At 42.7% G+C, this 21,000-nt stretch overlaps 1 protein-coding gene across 5 annotated transcripts in view; it reads right to left on the reverse strand.

The window, feature by feature from the left end:
* FHOD3 (formin homology 2 domain containing 3) overlaps positions 1-21,000 on the reverse strand; it is a 645,457-nt gene that overhangs the window by 33,016 nt on the left and 591,441 nt on the right. For all 5 annotated transcript variants that reach the window (XM_059728584.1, XM_019479159.2, XM_014611417.3 and 2 more), the window contains 2 exons: positions 13,825-14,015; positions 11,576-11,768 (listed from right to left, as the gene is read on the reverse strand). In XM_059728584.1, coding sequence (XP_059584567.1) covers positions 11,576-11,768; positions 13,825-14,015 — 384 coding nt within the window. The remainder of the gene's footprint in view (positions 1-11,575; positions 11,769-13,824; positions 14,016-21,000) is intronic.

The raw sequence follows: 21,000 nt of genomic DNA on the forward strand, positions 1-21,000 counted from the left end.
AGGCCAAACTGTCCCATAAAGGGCAAACTGCCTTTGCCCAGCTCCTCCTGGCTTTTCAGTCAGGAAGAGCTGGAAGCTGGGGCCACTACTGGTGATGGCCCCAGCTGTCTTATCTGGTGGCAGGGAGCAGCAGGGGCACAGGTCAGGCAGCACTGAGGCTTGGCCAGCAGCCAGGGCATTGCTCTGTACAGCCCAGCCTCTGTGTTTGCTGGCACCCATGAGTTGTGCATGCATTGCACTGCTTTTTGTGTCAGTTATTTTTGGGGGGTGGGGGAGGGTTCTGTTACTGGGAAATCCTGCTAGCAAATTTTGCCCCTGTACTGCAAATTTGCAGTATGAGACACATTTTAACATTTGCCACGTATGGTTTGTGGTACCACAAGGAGGTTTGCGGTGCCACAAACTGCATGCTCCTGCATGTCTGGATAAGGCCACTGTGTCTAAACAACAGTTAAAATTATTTTGTTTCCTTTTCAACATCTGTTAGCCCTGTAGATATGGAAAAGCATGCTGAATTTCATTCCTTCTTTTGCATCAAAAAACAGATTGTTAACTAGTATTGTATTACAATGCCAATCATTTAAATGGAGAGAAATCCACTGCACATTTATATTTTGGTATGCTACATTATAAAGAAAGAGTCTAGTTCTACTCCTAGAACCAGGGTTAAGTTTGTATGGCTCCAGAAAAAAAGAGCAAGTTTTTACTTGAAAACATCTGAGTTGGAATTTACTAACAAAATGATTCTATTTTAATAGTATGACTTTTCAGAATAGCTGAAATAGCAAGTTAACTGAATACCAACACCAGAATCCTTACAAGGCACTGATATAAATAAACTTATTTGATAATTTATTTCTGATGGCACACGTCTAAATGTACTTATTTGAGATTTAGTTCTGATGGCACAAGCCTAGAATTAAAAAAAAATCAGCCTGAAACATCTGAAATCAGAAAATGTGCATGTACTTTCTCATCATTTCTCATTTATGAAAATGATTAAATGGTCAAATGGTTAAAAATATAAGTGAGACACTTCTACAGTGCATGCAATTCTTAAGCCTATAAGATACTATTTTAAACTAATTAGTTTCTAGTTAACAGATAAAAATGCCACCAAAAAAGGTATAATCATCACATAACTATTAGTTGGGATATGCACATTAGTCAAATCTTCACACACACTAGTATAATGACATATACTGTTCTATCTAATTGGTTTAAATCATCACTAGAAGGATGAGGTCCCAGATGTAAATTATTCCCAACAGCTTAGCCACCTGTGCAAATGACTTATTACAAAACACTTAGCATTCACCCAATCAAATTGCTTGATTACCCAAACATGACCAATGTGATTATTGTGAAAAAACAATGTCCTGCAGAGTGAGATGCTTAATTGTGAATACAACAAATAAGTTACTTAGTACATTTATTTAAAATATTTATTCGTTTATTCCACTATTACATTTAGGAATATATTATTTATTTATTCTATTACTACATTTATTTATTCATTTTCAGAGACACGTTTCAGGAGCACTAATAAGAAATTCATAAATGATCCTACAGTGAAGCTGTTTGGGATCAAACTATGCCTTATTCACAATTCACAGACTGGGGAGAAAGTCACTGTCTTGTAATGCCCCTATCTCGGGAGGTTTGAACAGCTTTTAAAATAGTGCAACTTGTACTTTGTAAAGCATTGATTATGCAGATGTGACGTAAATCTGTTTCTCCAGCCATGTTCAATGTCCCCTTTGACAATTCCAGTTACTGAAGCTTAGGCTAGTTAAAAGATTTTTCACTTTAAACAACAGATATGAGGGAAGGGATTAAAATATGTTTTGGGTAATAAGGGACCCAAATCAGGATATTTAGGAAAGCATGTGGTTAAAGCTACTATGTAAACATACAGTCTTATGATGGAACCAAAAAGTCATGAGAATAAATAAATATGGTACATAGTTCCAGCTAAGCATTCCATAACTATTCATGTTAGAATTAGATGTCACAGCACACGGGGGATGTGGAAATGGCATGCTCTTTCAAAGAACCATACCTCAACATCCTCCTCTTCATCGGTCTGCCAGAGGAGACAAAGGATAGGGCAGAAAAGGACAAAGAGCAGTGTTCAGGAAGGAGTGTATGGTTAAAACATAACAGAGTCAGAATTAAGCACAGTATTGTTAAAATAATGTTGAGAATAAATGTAAACAAAAAGGCAGCGAAGGAAGTACAAATCCAAATGCAAATGAACAGAGAATACAGACTAGCACCTGAACTGGGAAAGTTTTTAACTTAAGAGGTTTAAACATATATATATATATATATATATAAACGCATATATATATATATATATAAACGCATATATATATATATATATGCGTTTCATTGCAATCACATAAAAAAATTAACCCCAAATCCACATTTTTCCATCAGAAAATTTGTGATGTTTTTTATCAGAGAAAACTAGAATGCCTGCTGATTTCTCCCTGAGAAATCTGAAACTGATGGCATGCTATCCTGCCCCTCCATCAAATCCTCCTGTAATATGATGGTGTCCCATGGAACATTAAAGTTGCTCTCTCCCTGGTTGACTGAAGACAGGTGAAAATCTTCCTTACTCTACAAGCAGAAGTTGCAAAATGTAGCAGGTCAGATGGGCTGGGATATGCTGATCTGCTTCACTGGGTGAAACACACTTATGGGTCATCCCACATGTTTATAGATTCATAGATTCATAGATGTGAGGGTTGGTCGGAAGGGACCTCAATAGATCATCGAGTCCGACCCCCTGCATAAGCAGGAAAGAGTGCTGGGTCTAGATGACCCCAGTTAGATGCTTATCTAACCTCCTCTTGAAGACCCCCAGGGTAGGGGAGAGCACCACCTCCCTTGGGAGCCCGTTCCAGACCTTGGCCACTCGAACTGTGAAGAAGTTCTTCCTAATGTCCAATCTAAATCTGCTCTCTGCTAGCTTGTGGCCATTGTTTCTTGTAACCCCCGGGGGCGCCTTGGTGAATAAATCCTCACCAATTCCCTTCTGTGCCCCCGTGATGAACTTATAGGCAGCCGCAAGGTTGCCTTTCAACCTTCTCTTGCGGAGGCTGAAAAGGTCCAGTTTCTCTAGTCTCTCCTCGTACAGCTTGGTCTGCAGGCCCTTAACCATATGAGTGGCCCTTCTCTGGACCCTCTCCAGGTTATCCGCATCCCTCTTGAAGTGCAGTGCCCAAAATTGCACGCAGTACTCCAACTGCGGTCTGACCAGCGCCCGATAGAGGGGAAGTATCACCTCCTTGGACCTATTTGTCATGCATCTGCTGATGCACAATGAAGTGCCATTGGCTTTTCTGATGGCTTCGTCACACTGCCGACTCATGTTCATCTTGGAGTCCACTAGGACTCCAAGATCCCTTTCCACTTTCATGCCACCCAGCAGGTCATTCCCTAGGCTGTAGGTGTGCTGGACATTTTTCCTCCCTAGGTTCAGCGCTTTGCATTTCTCCTTGTTGAACTGCATTCTGTTGTTTTCTGCCCACTTATCTAACCTGCCCAGGTCTGCTTGCAGCTGTTCCCTGCCCTCCGGCATGTCCACATCTCCCCATAGCTCTATCTCCCCATAGCCCATAGCTCCCCACATCTCCCCATTGCCAATTGTCCCCACATGTTGATCATGTGGGACAATTGGCAATGTGTTCCTTGCTTACGGAGGTGCACCCCTGGCAATCTCTGGGGTGTATCTCTGCAAGCAGGAGCTTCCAGAGCTTGTGGGGCCTGATTCTGCGCAGGAATTTCTGGGGCATGCAAGATTGGGCCCCTCAAGCCCCAGAAGCACCTGCCTGGCACAGCTGAGACTGCGGGCAGCTCCAAGCTGCCCATGCTCTCCTGCCATAAGGCAAACAGATGTCTGCCACAACAAAGCGGCACAAAATATTACTACTATTATTACTATGATTACAAAAGGCAAAAGTTAGGCATTTATGGCATGACAAAGGGTATGCATGTCTAGTTGCTTTTGCTTTGTGCTGCCATAAAATTTGTTATAGCAGTATATAAACAGCATCAATTTCCAACTTACTGTCCAAATGATGAAAAAGGCAGGTTTGCCTGGTTGGCTTTTGTCGCCTCAGCCCATCAGCAAGTGAAAGAGAAGCATTTCTTATTTTCTCCCTGTTTCCCAGCTGACAGGAAAGGAGGCTGTTTCTCCTTCATGATTCAGGATGATTGGGGGCTTTTTCCTCTATTTAGTTCATATTAGGTAGAGAAGCTGAGGAAGCCCAGATGCTCTTTCTTCTGTAATTGTAATTGGTTTCTTGGTGGCTATTTTTTCCTGCACACTTCTAACTGCATGTCGCTGGGTACACCTACATGTGCCAATTTAAGGTGCTTTAGCCATTTTTAAGGTACATTAAGGGCATGAGTCTACACATGCGCATCCCTAATGCACCTTAAAAATGTTGATTTAGGCTAATCATGCCTAAATTGATACCTGCATGAAGCAGGTATCAAATTTAGGTGTGAATAGTTAAGGTGCCTTCAGGACGTGTAGAGGCCTTAAGGGTACTTAACAGTGTGTATGTTGACTAGTGGGCTGGAGCCAAGCCCGTGTGGCCCCACACTACCACCACGCGCCACCAAGAAGGAATGGCAAGTGCTGTTCTTCAAGGTGTAAACACTGGAGCTGGAGCAGCGGTTCCAGCAGCAGCGGTACCTGTCGGTGTGCCAACTGACTTGGGACTTAGTTCCAAGTCCCAGAAGTGCCTGTCTGGTTTGCAACTTAGTCTCAAGTCAGTTGGCATGCTGACAGGTACCACTGCTGCCAGAACTGCTGCTCCAGCTCCAGCTCCAGCATCTGCACCTTGGAGAATAGAACCTGCTTCTTCTTCTTATTGGCAGTGTTCGGAGGTATTGTGGAGCCCCACGGGCTTGGCTCTGGCCCACTCTCAACTGATACCAGGGAGGGAGGAACACAGGAGGGGGTTAGGGCAGTGGCCAGGCCAGGGCTGGGCTGATCACATCCGGGGGACTGGAGGCTCCCACCCCCCTGGCCAACACTGCCTAGCTATGCTGCTGCGGGCTTCGGGGTAGCAGTGGGACTCTTGGTACCCTGTGACCATGCTGAGCACTGGGTGCAGCTGCTTCGAGTCACTAGACATGGCCTAGGGGCTCAGGTGCACCCTCTGCTTGATTGAATCTGAGCTACCTCTGGCTACGGTCCAGCAGCCCTGGCTCTGCACATGCCGCTAACAGGCCCTGTGGCCCCTGGGCACACCCTACGCCTTTCTCTGCGCTCCCTCACTAGGAATGTGCTCGCTGTTTGCACTGCCCCTGGCCACTTTCCGAGCGCAGCACCTATCAGCCACCCACAGTTCCCGGCATGGCTGTGCATGCAGGGGCTGCCCAAGGTGCTGTCCAGGGCAGGCTGCAAATGCATTCAACTAGTGAGCCATGTTAAAGCATCTTAAGACATGCATGTGTAGACGCGTGCCAAAATCACCTTAATGCACCTTCAGCTAAGGCGCATTAAGTTTAGGCTTGCATAAATTCATGTGTAGACAGGCCCACTATGTCCTTTTGCGTAGTGCTTGGTTCTCTTTCTTCCCTTCAGTACACTCAAATATCTGGAAGCCAGAAAATTTGCAATTCATGCTTCAAGGAAGCCCTGTATCATTTGAAATTGTAAAAATGCAGTTATTAACTCCTCTAGAGATCTCCACTTTTATTCTTCTGCTGACTCCCCATCCAAAAACCTGAGGCAGATGTTAGCCTTCACACAGCACATCTTCAAAGTTAATAACTCAGTCTGCATAGGCTAAGCTACCTATGCCATACTTGATGTAATACACATAGGACACATCCAGATAAGGACATACATGCAGGGATGTGCATTTCCTGCATCACAAATAGTTATTTGTACTGCTTTTTGCCCCATGGAATGTCTCTTTGTACACACGACAAGTTGTCCCAGGTGGAGTAGGAGAGGCTGGGGCCAGCACTTGTATTGGCCCCAGCAGCCTTATCTGGGGCCCTGGGGGCCTCCTGGGGCAGCAGCAGCATTGATCTGGCAGCACAGAGCCTGGCTGGCAGCCAGAGCATGGCTTTGGACAGCCAGGATCTCCCAGTGTCAAATTTTGGTGCTGTGCTGCAAATTAGCAGTGCAGCAAATGGGTGCATATATGCTGCATACACTTTGTGGTGCCTCAAACACCTTTGAGGTGCCACACATTGTGCACGCTCATCTGGATATGCCCATAAATACCATTTTGCCACTATATACCTGCCACCTACTTAACCTAAGCAACTAGATCCTACTTCATTTTCCCTTTAAAGAGTCATCATTGTGACTCTTGCACAGGATCAACACTTTGGAGACCTGTATCTTGGGCTTCACTCTGCTAAGGAGTTCCTTCATCTCTTAATCAATCTGAAATCCATTCCCAATAGCACCTTACTTCACAGTGGCATTAGGAAGTTAAAAGCACTGATCTGTAAAGACCACGTAGAGATCTTAAGGTGCTATGTAAATCCTTGAACAAAAAAAACTATTCATTTGCTTATTCCCTACTTTCAAATGTAGGCCCTAGTTTAACAAAGCATACAAGTTAATGTTTAAGTTGAAGTAGGTGAACAACCAAAAGGCTTAACATTTTTTGAGGGATTGGAGTCATAATTCCCTGACACCAGGTATTGGAAATACTCCCTATGGCAGCAAACATCTAAAATCTTTTGTGGATGTAGCTAAATATGATGGAAGTAGCACTTGAAGTTTAAGATTTTCTCAAATTCATGGTTTTTAGGTAACATCAGTTAAATTTTTGTGAAATTTTTCATGGCCATACCTATCCCATAAGAAGTACTCTCAAAGTGAAACAAGGAGTTTCTTAGTTTCCTTTAACTCTATTTCTATAAATGTATTAATTAATATTTTAATGTGCAGCCAAATTCCTAGGTTTTTTGATATTGGGGGTGTGGGTTTGTAAAAATATAACATTCTATTAACTTCCCTCTTGCAAGCTATTAATAGAGATTCCTGATCTCCTCTCCAGTTTAATAATTATTTTTCTGGGATTGATACTTGCTGTTCCAAACACATTCATCATTAAAAATTAAAGTTTCATTTGTTTTGGCTTTCATTTAGCTTTCAGCACAATCTCTGTAACAAGATTAGCTGGGACAGTGCTGAGAAGAACATTAACATTGCTTTTTAAGGGTATGTTTTAAGGGTATGAGTGAGCTGTTTGTTTTCCTTTGAACATAGTGGCCCTGACATGCAGCCAAATATTTTGCAGTAGGACCTCAGCAGGTATGTTCACTTTGTTATTTACATTCTGAAAGACTGTTTAATTTCCTCATCACAGGGAAAAACAGCAATGTATATTTCTCAGGAATAAATAAGCTACAGGAAACTATAGGAGGAGTTTAGGAAACAAGGGCATATTTGTATTCCAGTAACCTATACAAGTGTTAGATAATAAAAGGAACAGAAAAAAAAATCTGTGGGGCATTCACAAGAAAGGCAAAAGAGCAGAGGACGGTGCTCAGTGCTTTCCCCAGAATCAGCCAGCAACCCAGGCATTGTACAGTATGTTATAAAAATGCAACAGCAGGAGCTTGCCAGAGAAGGAAATATGGCTACAAGTCTCTTTCTGCTTACCCACTTAACACAGTGAGAAGTAATGCTGATCACTTATATCCAATGCAAACTCCACCCCTCATTCCAGCATATTTGTTCTGCTCTCAAAATACTGTCCATCTTACCTGCACCAGCTGGAGTGCAGTAGGTGGCTACATAGAATCTCATATCCATACCTGAGGTCTGAAAAGGCTGCAAAAGTAATTATTGTAATTTAAGTGGACAGAAGCTGGGACAGAATGCAGCCCAGTGATTATGGAAGATAAGAACAGCAGCAAAGTGAGTTATCCAAATGTTCTTGATCAAGGATCAATCAAAGGAAATTCTCTTCCTCCAATGCTACATATACACGTATTTTTCCATTTATGTTTAATGCACTGAGAAATGCTTTTGAATTGGACAAACATTAACAAAAGTCAGTATTATTAAACTGTACTGGGAGGATGATGTCAAGACTGTACAGCTGTGGTGGCTGACTTTTAAGGCTCTTAATATCTCTGGTTCAAATTCAGCACAGCTTTTGGGAATAGAAACATTAAGGTGGGGTAAAAAGCAGAGTGCCATAAATTTTGGAGACATCTGTTTATATCACATACTATTCTTAAAACTAATTTTAAATCTCAGGCTCAAATCTATAATTCAATTTCTTTTCTATTTTTCTTGTATGGGTTTTCTGTGTAAACGTTAGTGTTGCTGAAGGCAAGGTTCTCTGAGTAACAATGGCAATGTACTGTTTTTTCATATTTTTTATTCTTCTCTAATAAAGAAAATATACAAGGGAATTAAACTGGAAGTGCCAACCACATTTTCACCTAAAGAAGATAAAAGTGAAGATGTTGGAGATGAAAAAGTTTGTGTAAAAATTGGGAATGTTCCTAACAGAGCTTGCTTTTCAGACCTAGAGCTACTTCATATGTAAGCAGCTGCTGAAGCTACTAAGAGCATGCTCACTGAGGGCTGCTAGAGAGAGAGTTTTGTATGAACTGGGCTATAGAAGAGATAGAAGGCTTGTCTACATTGTGGCAACAGTGTGTCCTGGCCAGGCTGTTCCCAAAAACACCCTGCCCACGTATCCACAGGTACACTCTGAACTCTGAAATACACTCGGTCTCCAAACTCTGAAATACATTTGGCTAGTGGCATATTTCTGGGTTTGGAGTATGCAAATAGGAGTGGATGGCTGGGGCATACTTGGAAATGTCCCATCTAGTGTAGGCTGCTGCTACATATGCAAAATGCAATATATATTTTTTTGGTCTGGAAATGTGAAAATGTTCTGCTATTCATCATTTATCTGCTATAAGAAATTCTAAAAAATGAACACTATTACCCGTACAACTGACATGTAGGGAAGAATTTCAAGGAAGGGAATGATGTATACAAGTCATAACCTCCATCCCCATAACTCATGGCAGCAACTAGACACAGTCCTTTTTGACAGCACTGGATAGCTTTGACAGGTCACTGCTGGTAGATATTAGAATTATATCAGACTACAATAACTTCCTTTAAAAAATAAACCAAAGGCCCTGAAATTTTTTTTGTTAATGTTTTATAACTGGATGCATATTCACAATGAATACATGACATATATTGTTTCTGTCTTTCACATATCTAAATATTTAATTTAAAATAAAATGTAGCAACAAAACAAAGCTAAATTGAAAGCTACAAGAAACTTGCTTCATTATTCTCCCACATCCAGTCACCTCCCATCAGACACAATTCCTGACTTTCTTTTTGGGCAGCACTGGCTTTGAAGAGGTTGAGCATGTCTCTGTAGCTATGTAAGGGCAAGAAAAGATTAGAGGAAAGCTGTAGCAAGTCTTTTGATGCAACTTTATCTGTGGCTTTACTATGAGCCATAATACCAAAGCCAAACTTCAGCTCAGGGTACACCGAGTTCATAACTTTACTATTGCTTCTTCAGTATTTGCAGCTTTGCTGCTGATTCTATGCTTCATTATTCACAACTAATTACATTTCAAGTCTACATGAATCCGCTTTACCTATTATTACCTAATATTTTAAGTGGTTAAATTTTATAAATGTAAACCATAATAATTTCTGAACCTCCTATGTGCCACTGCTAGTTGTCCCCAGGGAATGCAAGTTCCCGTCTGTGGGGATGCACCCTTTATGTTCTACTGCTGCCACTTCTCCCAGTCCTGGGAAAACAGAAGCTCCTCCCTGCTTGCTGCTATCTGAACACATACAAAGTACTGATGCAACTTGTAAGATAAGATATTCAATTGTCAGTCCCTCCGGCTAGTGTCACAGATTATCCCTTTCATAGTATTATGAAGAAATCAGAGGACAATTGCAGAATAAGACCTCAGATCCCTAACACAGAGTTTGAAATTGAGCATGTCTTTCTTTGGTACTCTGCACTGCTCTAACATTCTCTCCAGAGGAGGCAGATATCCAGAATTTCAAAGGATACTGCCAGGAAAGATCTACAAATGATTGTGAGTCAATGACTTAAATACAATCCCAATTTGAGTCTGATATTTTTTTTCTTGACCTAACTTGCCTGAGCAGCTGGCCATAAAATGGTAATCAGCTCAGGGTTTTCCAGGCCAAATCAGAGGTTGCTTCATATGTGATGAACCACTCATGTCTAATCGAGATTCCAGCTTTGGATTTTGAGACAGCTGGAAACTTTTATTAAGTACTGGCACTCCTTAAAACTTTATTTGGACTGAGTGAAACTGCATCAGCTTAGAAGAAGATAAAAAAAATCTGAAAGACTTTAAAGCTCACTCAGAGAAAACTAATGATATTTTTACCAATACAGCGTGAGCACAGTCAGCAAAATTTGTCTGAGAACCTAAATTAGTAATCTGTGTTAGAACCTGACACAGGCCTCACATTATTCTCATGTAAATTTTCTTACAGACGCTGGGTGTAGCTACACATGTGCTTTACTGCAGAGTAGACTAATGAGCTACACAGTAAAGCATCACTGTCCACACACCTGCCAGTATTAGAGTGCAATAAACTAATCAACTCTGCCATAAGGTAATACTGTTGGGGACAGTACTATCTTACATTAGAGTAAGTAACACTGAAACACGTGTAGACGGTGACAGGGCTGGTTGGGGTACAAGAGTGCTAAAGCACAGGGGCTGCCTGCTGCCTAGCCACACAGCTCCACACTCTCAGCACCCTCATGCCACAGCCAGCTCCTCTGACACTCAGCGCTGCCACCTGGAGCTCAGGGCTGGCTCCCCCCTTGTCCCCTGCCAGCCTGGGCCTGCTCCACCCCGGCTCAAATTGCTGCTGTCCTGGAAGCACGTGTAGATGCTGGACCTGGGAGAAGTTTCCTCTGGCTCAAACGGCTCCAAAGTTTATCGCGTTGTGTTAATTGCATATGTAGATGCACCCACAGAGTAATATTTAAGAGCACAGATTAGAGTTTTCAAAAACAGAAGCCTAATGTTATATTCCTAACTCCATTTATTAGCACTTCAATGTGTGACCAATATTTTGAAACATGGCCTAATTCAGCAGGCCTATATATTTAAAATTTTGGACAATATTTCTCAGGAAACCTGACTCAGTTCCTTCTCTGTTCTTGGCTGAAATCAGACGTTGTATATGAATTTGTCCATACAAAATGTAGAAAAATTCATTACGAACATTTAATTTTGTTGCGTTCACAAGTTGGTATGGATTCAGAAGCATTTATAGACAATGACAACCCCCCCACCCCCCCAAAAAAAACAACCCCCACAAGCAAACAAAAAAAATTGAACAACCAAAACAAAATCCAGTCTGCTGCTAATGTTCACTTACACAAGAATAGATATGGTACATTATTCCTAGTGGAGTGACTCTAATAAAAGGTTAGTGGATGAAGCACGGCAGCTAAATTAACATTTATCAAAAGGAAAGCTTCACAAACTCGTGTTGTGGTTGATACAGTTTGCCACTTACATCTGTGATCATTTTCCCTCTGGTCTTGTTTCTTTCCCTGTGGTTGGCCCGTTTCTGTTTCTGCTGCAAAACTCGTTCCCTGGTGGTGCGATATTCCAGAGCAAATTCACTAATAATTTTGCAGAATTTATTAATGTTGACTTCACGGATCGCGTAGGGAGGGTGGCCCATAAACAATAAAAATGAGTGGAACCTAGAAAGCAAAATGAATCAAAATTTTGAAAAAGCTTCCTAATAAAGTTTCTAATGATGAAATAAAAACAACTTTTAACATTTCCATGACAATCAATTTAACTTGATCCCCTTATTGTTTTATGAGCTCTTCTCATTTGTTTCCCCATGCTGCAAAGTTTTCATGGATGCCTTAAAATATTACTGGCATGGTTTATAATTAAAAACATATCACAAATAAAGACTAGCTGATGATAACTTCATCTCAGCTCAGTTTCCCATGCTGATAAAGGAGATAAGATGTTTACAAAATCCTATTCATTTTATGTTACTAATTTGGCATATGAATTAACAATTTCATTTCAGTTATTGAACAAAATATTTATTATGTTTAAACTCCACTTGTTTGTATTAAGCAACTTCAAAGAGACTATTAGGATGTTGGGGAAAGTCTAGACAAGACAAATTAAGATTTACAGACTAGAAGCACAGGAAGAAAAGCATTTCTAGTTCATCAAAATGACCAGAAATGTTGTAATATCCAAATACTTCAGCTCAGGGTACACTGAGTTCATAGCTTTACTATTGCTTCTTCAGTATTTCCAGCTTTGCTGCTGGTTCTTCTGTGCCTCATTATTTACAACTAATGTAAATATGTACCTACCTTCATGCTAATAAAAATAATCATAACAGTGGAATTGAACTATGTGATTAAATGGAAGAAATATTTTGGAGAGGACTAGCAATATTTTAAAAGGGTGGCCAGTCCCCTTAAGAGGGGGCAGCCAGCCCTCGTGAGTAGCTGTGGGTATGGGGAGGTTACTGAGAAAGGAGTGGCTCACTGGGAGCTTAAAAACCCCAGAGATGAGAGCATTGGGATAGCAAACTGTAACATGAGAACAATGTGAGAGGGAGATGGGCTGAACTACTGCTGTGCAAGGGCCAGAGCCAAAAGGGACCCTCCCAGTGTCCGGGACAGGACAACCAGGTTCTTGTTTGGTTGAAGACTACTGATTGGCATGAACTAGCTGAGGAGATCTTCTGAGAGCAAGAGTCTTCTTGGAGAAGCCCACAGGCGAGGTGACCCACTTACAAATATATTATTGAAAATATCAAGTATGGGGATGAATCCACTATTATCTTATTACAATATATGTGATACATCCAAATGAAAGTTGTGATTTCAACATTCCTTAGCTGCAACTAGGGTACAATTTACCTAGGGGTGGACAAGAATTCATTAAGAAGAAAATAGGCTGGATCTACACCTTTGATTTGTTCATTCACAAGTTTAAGACTGTTCAAATTCCAGAGCAGAGTTAAAACCCATAGATTCTATGTGTATGCAGTATACAAATACATTACCTGCATATAGTTGGTATCATCTGGGTCAGCTTATAAAACTAAATTTAGAATTATTATGTTAGCATGGCCATCTTAGAGTACTTTAACTAGAATGTAATGCCAATTATTCAAATGGGATGAAACAGTAATTCTTAAAGAAAGAAAAGGCATGATTGCGTCTTTTGGAATGCAAACTTGAGACACCTGTTTATGGATAGAGTACAGGTCTTTGTGCATTATTAATTGCAAAGATATGTACAGTAGCTATTCCAAAGATAGAAGTCCTTATTCAACCTTTTCTATGGCAAATGCCTCATTAAAGATGAAAAAGATTTGTCTTCATAGAAACTTCAGTATTTTGCCAGAGGTATTTTGCCCTATGCTTGTCTATAAGAATGCAAGCCAATCTCCCCCCACAAAAGGTATTTGCTAAAAAGTAGTAAATGCATAATTATCTTCCCAGCATTTTCCACTTGTGAAATCTTGGCCTAATGCAGTGCCAGGCATTTATAAGTGCCCCAGAAATCAAGCAAAGAGAAAATAATTGCTGATTTTGTTGCTTTTACTCAGCAGAAATTCAATATTTGGTAGAATTCAGGAAATATTTGGAACAAATGAGCATCTCTTATCAAGCCTTCATAACAGATATCTTGGTCAATGCGCTTGTGAGAATGTGTCTTATAGAGAGTTTTAAATAAATCACCGATGTTCCCACCAATGCCCTACTGCTGTACCTGTTAATTATTCTTCTATGAACAATCTTGAGAATTATGATTCTTTCTGCACAGTCTTTAAGAAACTCAGACATTTTTTGCTTCAGCACTGGCTTCATTTCATGCTTTGCTATGGCCTTGAGATGATCCCATGATGCTTTGCACCTTCTTTCCATCTGGCATAAGTTGTCCTGAAGTTGTTCAAAATCAACCTGAAAACAAATGAAAATTTCAGCTATTTTTACCTCAAAACTTACAACACTGACCTTGGGCATCTAAAATGTATAGCCAAGATACAAAAAGTGACTGAGGTAGTACTGCTTAATTATTAACACATATCCTGTTTCCTACCATCCTGTAGGCATGTGAAGAAGAAATGACTGTACTTGTTTTTGCTATACAGACCCTATAGTCAGATCCTGTTCCACATGCTAGGCATGTCTACATGAGACATTTACTGCAGAGCTAATTAGCTCTGCAGTAAATATTGTGCATTTACATGTGCAGAGCTATTAGGCTGCAGCAAACTAATAAATTCTGCAGCAAGTTAGTACTTGTAAATACAAGCACTATCCTGCTGTGGAATTTTTTACTTTGCAGCACCGTATGTGTAGATGCAGAACAGGGCACAATTGTGCCCGGTCAGCTCAGGCAGCAGGGTGCCACACTCCTGTCTGCTGCCAAGCCACATGGCTGACCGCTTTATTGGTGGTGCACACTGGGGTTGGGTGGAGAGTCTGTTGTTAGGTTGGAGGAAAGAAGGGGGTCTGTTGTTGGGAGGGAGGGAAGGAGCAGGGTCTATGGTTCTTGGGGTTGTACTGTGAGCTTGGGGCCTGTGGGTGGTTGCCCAGGCACCCTATTGTAGGGGATGGAGGAGGAAGTGGTCAATGACCGCCTTGTGGACACGGTGCCCTGGCCACCACTGCCAGAGGGGGAGCACAAGGAGCATCCATGACATGCCGGGCACAGTCTCCCAGGACAGCATTCTGGAGGCCTATGTCAGCAAGCTGCAGACTGCTTGAGGTCACAGAAGCATATGGCTGGGGATCAAAGCATGGGGTAACCTTTGACAGTGTGGGTCTAGCATCTGGGTATCTGTAGCCAGAGCCTGGAGCTCCCCCAGCTGCTGCAGGGGGCAGAGCAGGGTAGGAGCAGACCTGGCCTAAACTGCTCTGCCCTGGCTCAATTTGCTGTTGTTCTGGACACACGTGTAGATGCTGCACCCAGGAGTAGTTTACTGCAGAGCAAAATGCTCCGTAGTTTATTCAGCTGCATTAATTGCATGTGTAGATGCACCTGGTGGGTAGCAGACTAAGGTGCTTAAGTGCAATTCTATTCTACCCTGTTAAAGTCCCTGAAAAACTATCAACAGAAAAGGTGGATGGGTTGTTTTCTTTGCTGCTTTTTTGTGACACAGTCTTATGGGGCAGATGATATTATTATTACAAAAGTTGTTGCATTAATCAATTTCCAGGGATTTGAACAGGGTGCAATCATCTACTTACACACCAAATAGGTGGAATAGAATTTGCTCTCTACTATCAAAAGAATTGAAAATATCTTAAATTTCTGCACAGCTCCTATAAAGGGATGTAGTAAAGTCTTCTGTTTGCAGTCAACAGTGCATACAACATGAAACACAGTTTCCTGAACCTGGAAAGCACATGGACATAGCCATTCCTCTATGTATGGTTTTATTGAAAGGTGATGTTCTAAAGTAAATTGTCTGTTCACGTGCCAGAACTATATGTTTTATCTTAGGGAAGTGTTATTCCAGCACAAACCTGCATCTCTAGGGATACTATATAACACCATTAGCTAGGAACAAAATCATCATCACAGGTTTCAAAGTCTATGCTAATACAGTTAAGATAAATTATGACATCCTCCAGTAACATTTATCAGGAGGGAAGCCAATAAATTCCACAAGAAGGTGAGCGGGAGGTTGCCATTTACTCATAAACCAAAAAAGGTGTTCGAATTGCTCTGGTCTACCATAGCCACTTTGGATACATTACTAAAACAAGGGCAGTATGTAGCACTGGCCAGCCACTGTACAAGCAATGCATACAGCAAATGGAAAATGTATAAATGCCCAACTTATCCTCCTTGCATTCCCCAGGAAAAAGGAATTTATTTGCAAATACCACTTCAAAGCAGAAATAAGCCCAAGTCATAAAATACAGATTTAGACTCAGATTCCAAACACCTCAGAGTTTGAGGATGCTAGAGTCTGGTATTTTGGTCCATTTTTCACTGCAAAAGGGAAAAACAGAGCTTAACAAGGGTCGGGGGAGGGGTTCTTTTTGCATGCAGGATAGGAAAAAGCTGCAGCTAGTTGTGTATTCTTTTCAACTTTTCCTATTCTGATCTATCCCTTGGTAGTGTAATTATTTATTGTTAATTGCCTTTGTCATGAAGGAAAAGTACAGCACCACAATACTGCTGTTAGCCTAAAGGCAATTAGCCTACTGCAGCTAGCCTAAAGAAACTGGCCCTGGATACACACTCCCCTTTCACACCCAATTTAAGTTTGGGATTAGGATCTGAACCTTCCAAACTCAGTCCTCTCTAATGTAGCATGTTTACTCACATACACTCCCCCCATCCCAGAAATCAACCCTTTGAAATTAGAGTGTATGCCTTAAGGGAGGAAGCTGATTTTTCTTCATTGGACTAGAAGTGGGAAGACCTTGTTGCAAGATGCCTGTCCTGTCTCTCCCTCACTGTTAACCCTCTCACAGCCACAGCTGCTGTAGTCAGGATTTCCTTCAGTCACTCATGACTGGAAAAATTTTTTTTTTTCATTCTGCTGTCCAAAAAAAGAAGGTGCGTGACTTATTGGGGGGGTGGGGGGGGGGCAGAGGAGAGGAGGGGGAAAGGGGGTATGGCATGCAAGAAAAAACTGTAAATGGGTCTCATTCCAAGATTTTGTATTTAATGCATGCTTGACCCCAGTTCCAATTACAGTATTTCATATATATGAAATTCACAGCCATATCCAGAACCTAGTGCTTAAGACCTGCACGAAATGAGGATAGCCATAAGAAATGTATTACTGAAAACTTCCTGATATAACCTGGCAGTGATTTGATTTATTGTTGCCTTGATTCAAAAAGTGATGATTTTTCCCTTTTTGCAAGGAAATAAAAGCATCCTTTGACTTATTCTGTGGGCAAGGGAGCTGTGTGCGTGCAGTTATGTTTTTGTTAGTGTGCCAATGCCTATTATTTTTTAAAGTCCTTTTCAGGTCAGTATTTTGACTGTTGGTGGTAAACATATCCTTGCTCTCTACATACCATCAATGTAAAGTGCACATGGCAGACAAAGATACCATTATTGTGAGTAGAAAACTGGATCCAAGAACAAGCATTTCTATGGTTCAGCAAATAATTTTCCAACCTAGAATGGGAACTTCTGATTAGTGCAGGCATTGCCATTAATCCTCTGATCTCACCACAACTTGCATTTAAATCACTGTGATTTATTAGTTATCACTCAGCTATTCCAAGAAGCAGGCCTGTAAAGGTCAAAAGACAACACACCTGGGGAGCAAGGCTACAAAGAGCAAAAAGGAGTTGTCACCTTCTCCTACAATGACACCTACAAGCAGCCAGTGCGGCCACAAACACTGGTGGTGCTCACTGGGGAGAAAAATACAGCCAGCTCAGTTAAGGAGGCACTGGCACCTTGATGAGAGTTTAAGGCTAAAACCTCTGGTGGAATCCCAGGAGGAGCACAGCAGTGAAAAATACCTCCTGCTTTCGCTTGGCATCACTCTCCACTGGAACACAGGTGCCCCCACTTGGTGTACTTACTGATGACTGACAGCCAGCGAGACCAGAAAGCCAAACCAGGGCAACTGCCTGCAAATTCTGTGCATGACAGGCCAAAGTAAAAAGGACAGCTTCTAGTAGAGTGTGACATACCTCTACAAAATATAAGGTCCTCATGGCGAATAGCTTGCCAGAACGTGGCTTGTGTGGTTGGTCATTTTTAGCTGGTGCTTTAGGACGATGCACACAGAAAATTTGTAGAATATGGGTGAATAAGAGTGAAATGTTCTGAGAGACAACTGCATATGTTAGTCTGTATTCAAAGTACTGTTTCCCTCATGCACAAGTAAAAGCTTGGAATAAGCAGAGCTTTCATGTACAGTCAGGGTGTCCAACTTCTCAGTGGCCAAATGCTGTATGCTGTGCAGGCCACAGACCCCCCAGACTGCATGCCAGGAAGGACTCCATCCTCCACTATGTAGGCTGTCCAGACACCCTGAGCTCTTCTGCCATGTAGGTTAAATGAACTCTGTCCCACAGCGAGGCTGCACTGCACTCCTCAGGACAGGAAGCAGAAGCCAGATGAGGGAGGAGGAGCCCTGTAACAGGGGGCCTGCTCGGGGCCGACGTCTGTGGCCCGCCCACCTGTTCTTGGGCCAAACACCCGCCTTCTCACCCGCCATGCCTTGATGTTGATTGATTAATTAATAGATGTCAATTAAGCGGGAGACTACCCATTTTGCTGCCCCGATGCCAGGGGGTGCTCTCTGCAGCTCCTTTCCTCCGCTACACCGCAGCCCAAGCCTCGCAGATGGCATCTAGGTGTTCTCGTTATCACCGGCGCCCACACTGGGCCCCAGAATCCTCCTAACAGGACCCCTCCACGATCCCTCCATTCAGGTGGCCTCTCTGCCTTCATTCAGGCTACCTAGCTCCCTGAAACTATTTTCCCCTCTCGGGTGTGGTCCCCCCTGGACCTCTGGCTACCAGCCCTGGCCTACCTCCAGGCCAGTCAGGACCCCAGGCCCCCGGCTCTTGGGTGTCCCTCAGGGTGGGCCCCTGGCCCTTTTGACCATCCTAGTCCTGGCCCCAGCATGGGCCAATCAAGGGTACTCTCTTGATCAGGTTGAGTCTCTAGCCCTTCTCTCTCTCCTGGGGTCTGCCCTCTGGGACCTACAAACACAGGGGTTACCCACCCGGTGGTGGGGGCTAGGGGTTAAGGCGCCCCAACCCGCTTTTCACCGGGGTGGTAACTAGCCTGGCATTTCCTTGGCCACCCACTCCCAGCAGGGTGCAGTTTTTAGGTCATGCCCAGGACCAGGAGCCTCCTGACCATCTCCTACAGCTCCTCCCTTACCTCCAGCTGTAGATCTCAGCAGCACTCTGGCCAGGCAACGTTGTTGCCTGGCCTCCAGCAGCCAAACTGCCCTGTTTATATAGCCAGCCCTGACTCAAAATGGCTGCCCTTATCAGGCACCTCGTGGCTGCCAGCTCCAGGCCCTTAAAGTGGCAGGCACACACAGTGCCCTGCCACAAGCCCAAGGACCCTGGCAGCATCTGTGGGGGCAGTGGGGGGAATGATGACCAGGTGGGAGTCCACAGGCCCCAAATGAATACCCCCTGGGACACAAATGAGATAGTTCTCATGTCCAGTATCCTCTCCTTAGTACGTTTCATGCTGCACACCCTACTACTCAAGGGTTTAACTGAAGATGATTTTACACATCAAGTGATACACAGTAAAATACCTCTTTCCTTTAAGCATGTCTCACAGTCCAACTAATTCTGCATTCAGCCTTCCCGCAGATTCTGCTAGCCCTGGCTGCTGGGGGCTTGGACCCTTCTCCAGCCTGGGAAAAATCCAAAGACCCTGCCCAGCTTACAAACAGCCCTCATAATATCTCCAGGACAACCTCCCCTGCCCATAAGCATTATTTGAATTGCTCATGAATATCTAGGATCTTCCTTGGAACATCCGGCATTTCTCTGCCTGACGGACCATTTCTCTCAGATTCCTTTTCTATACAGGAGTTGATTTCCCCATTGCAGGCAGACAATTAGAAACAATGGCCTGTAAGGATACATCCAGCCCATGGGCTGCAGTTTGCCCACCCCTGGGCTAAACCCAAGATCTATAAAACACTCAATATGTTATTCTGAGCCACTTATTGGGGCTTCCTTGACTATTCTAAACAGTAACATTTATATAATGTATAATTTCACAATCAAAAGCACAGTAACTAAATTATAACGATTTACCTAGGAATGTAGTATTTCTTCTACCCTTAAGAAGCCTATTACTATCCTGAGAATTCTTTTATTTCTTGGGCCTTTCAACATGCAGGGAAGTATAGCATGAGGTAAAGCTCACCAGAGCCCAATTTTCCTTAATTATAAACTGCAGGTTCCACTGAAAACTGGCATCCAAATGGATTCATATGGCTCAGAGGTTTTTCCTCTAACTGAGTGGTTTAATAAGTCATTGACACAAAGAAGCTATTTTGTGTCTTTATTGACAGCATTATTAGGATTTACTAAGTCACTGGGCCAAATTCTCAGTTGCTCTTTCCATGGTGCAGTTATTAATACCAGAGCAAAGTAAATAACAGGCCGCATCCAGACAAGCATGGCTGTGTAGTATGTGGCCCTGCAGACATGTCTGCGGGGCCACATACCACACATTTAGGTGCTCTCTGCGCTGCAATGCAGCAGCATTGGGAGGGAGGCGGGGGGGTGTCACCCTGGGAGATCCTAAGGTCAAAAAACCCTGCACAAAAAAACGTGGGGCAGCACACACAGGGACAGCACACTGCCCAAAACTGGAACCTGGACAGCCAGAGCGATACTCTAGATGCTGGCCAGAGGCTGCTGGGGCCAGCCCAGTGCTGGCCCCAGCCTCCCCTACCCAACTTAGGGTAACCTGTCATGTGACAGAGGGCAAATGGCACAAGTGTCCTGCTGCTAGTTGTCCCCTGGGAGATAAACATCCACGCTAATGTGGACGTGGCCAGAGAGGGCATACATTGATACTAAGTCAGAAAAAGAATGATTTACAACCAACTTGGCACTTACTGAACATGAAACTCAATGGCTACTCTGCCCAAATATAGTCTATTAGCTCTATGCATCATTATACTTCTTTAATATTAGTATTGGCTTGATTTGTGAGGTTAACAAGGTTTTATACTACATAAAGGAGGCAAAAAGGTGCATACAACAATTTGGGATCCAAGTGAACAAGAACAGATTCAATTGGTTTGATACAGAAGATATTATAGCTGAGAATTATTCATTATATTACATAAAACAAACAAAATACAACATACTACTTTCCTTTGTCCAGTTCAGCATATACAAGATTCCTAAGAGTGAAAAACAGGGCTTAGAAGGCCCTTCTCCCTGTCAATACTTTGGGATTTTT

Source organism: Alligator mississippiensis, chromosome 5, assembly GCF_030867095.1.
Source record: "Alligator mississippiensis isolate rAllMis1 chromosome 5, rAllMis1, whole genome shotgun sequence".
NCBI classification, from domain to species: domain Eukaryota; kingdom Metazoa; phylum Chordata; order Crocodylia; family Alligatoridae; genus Alligator; species Alligator mississippiensis.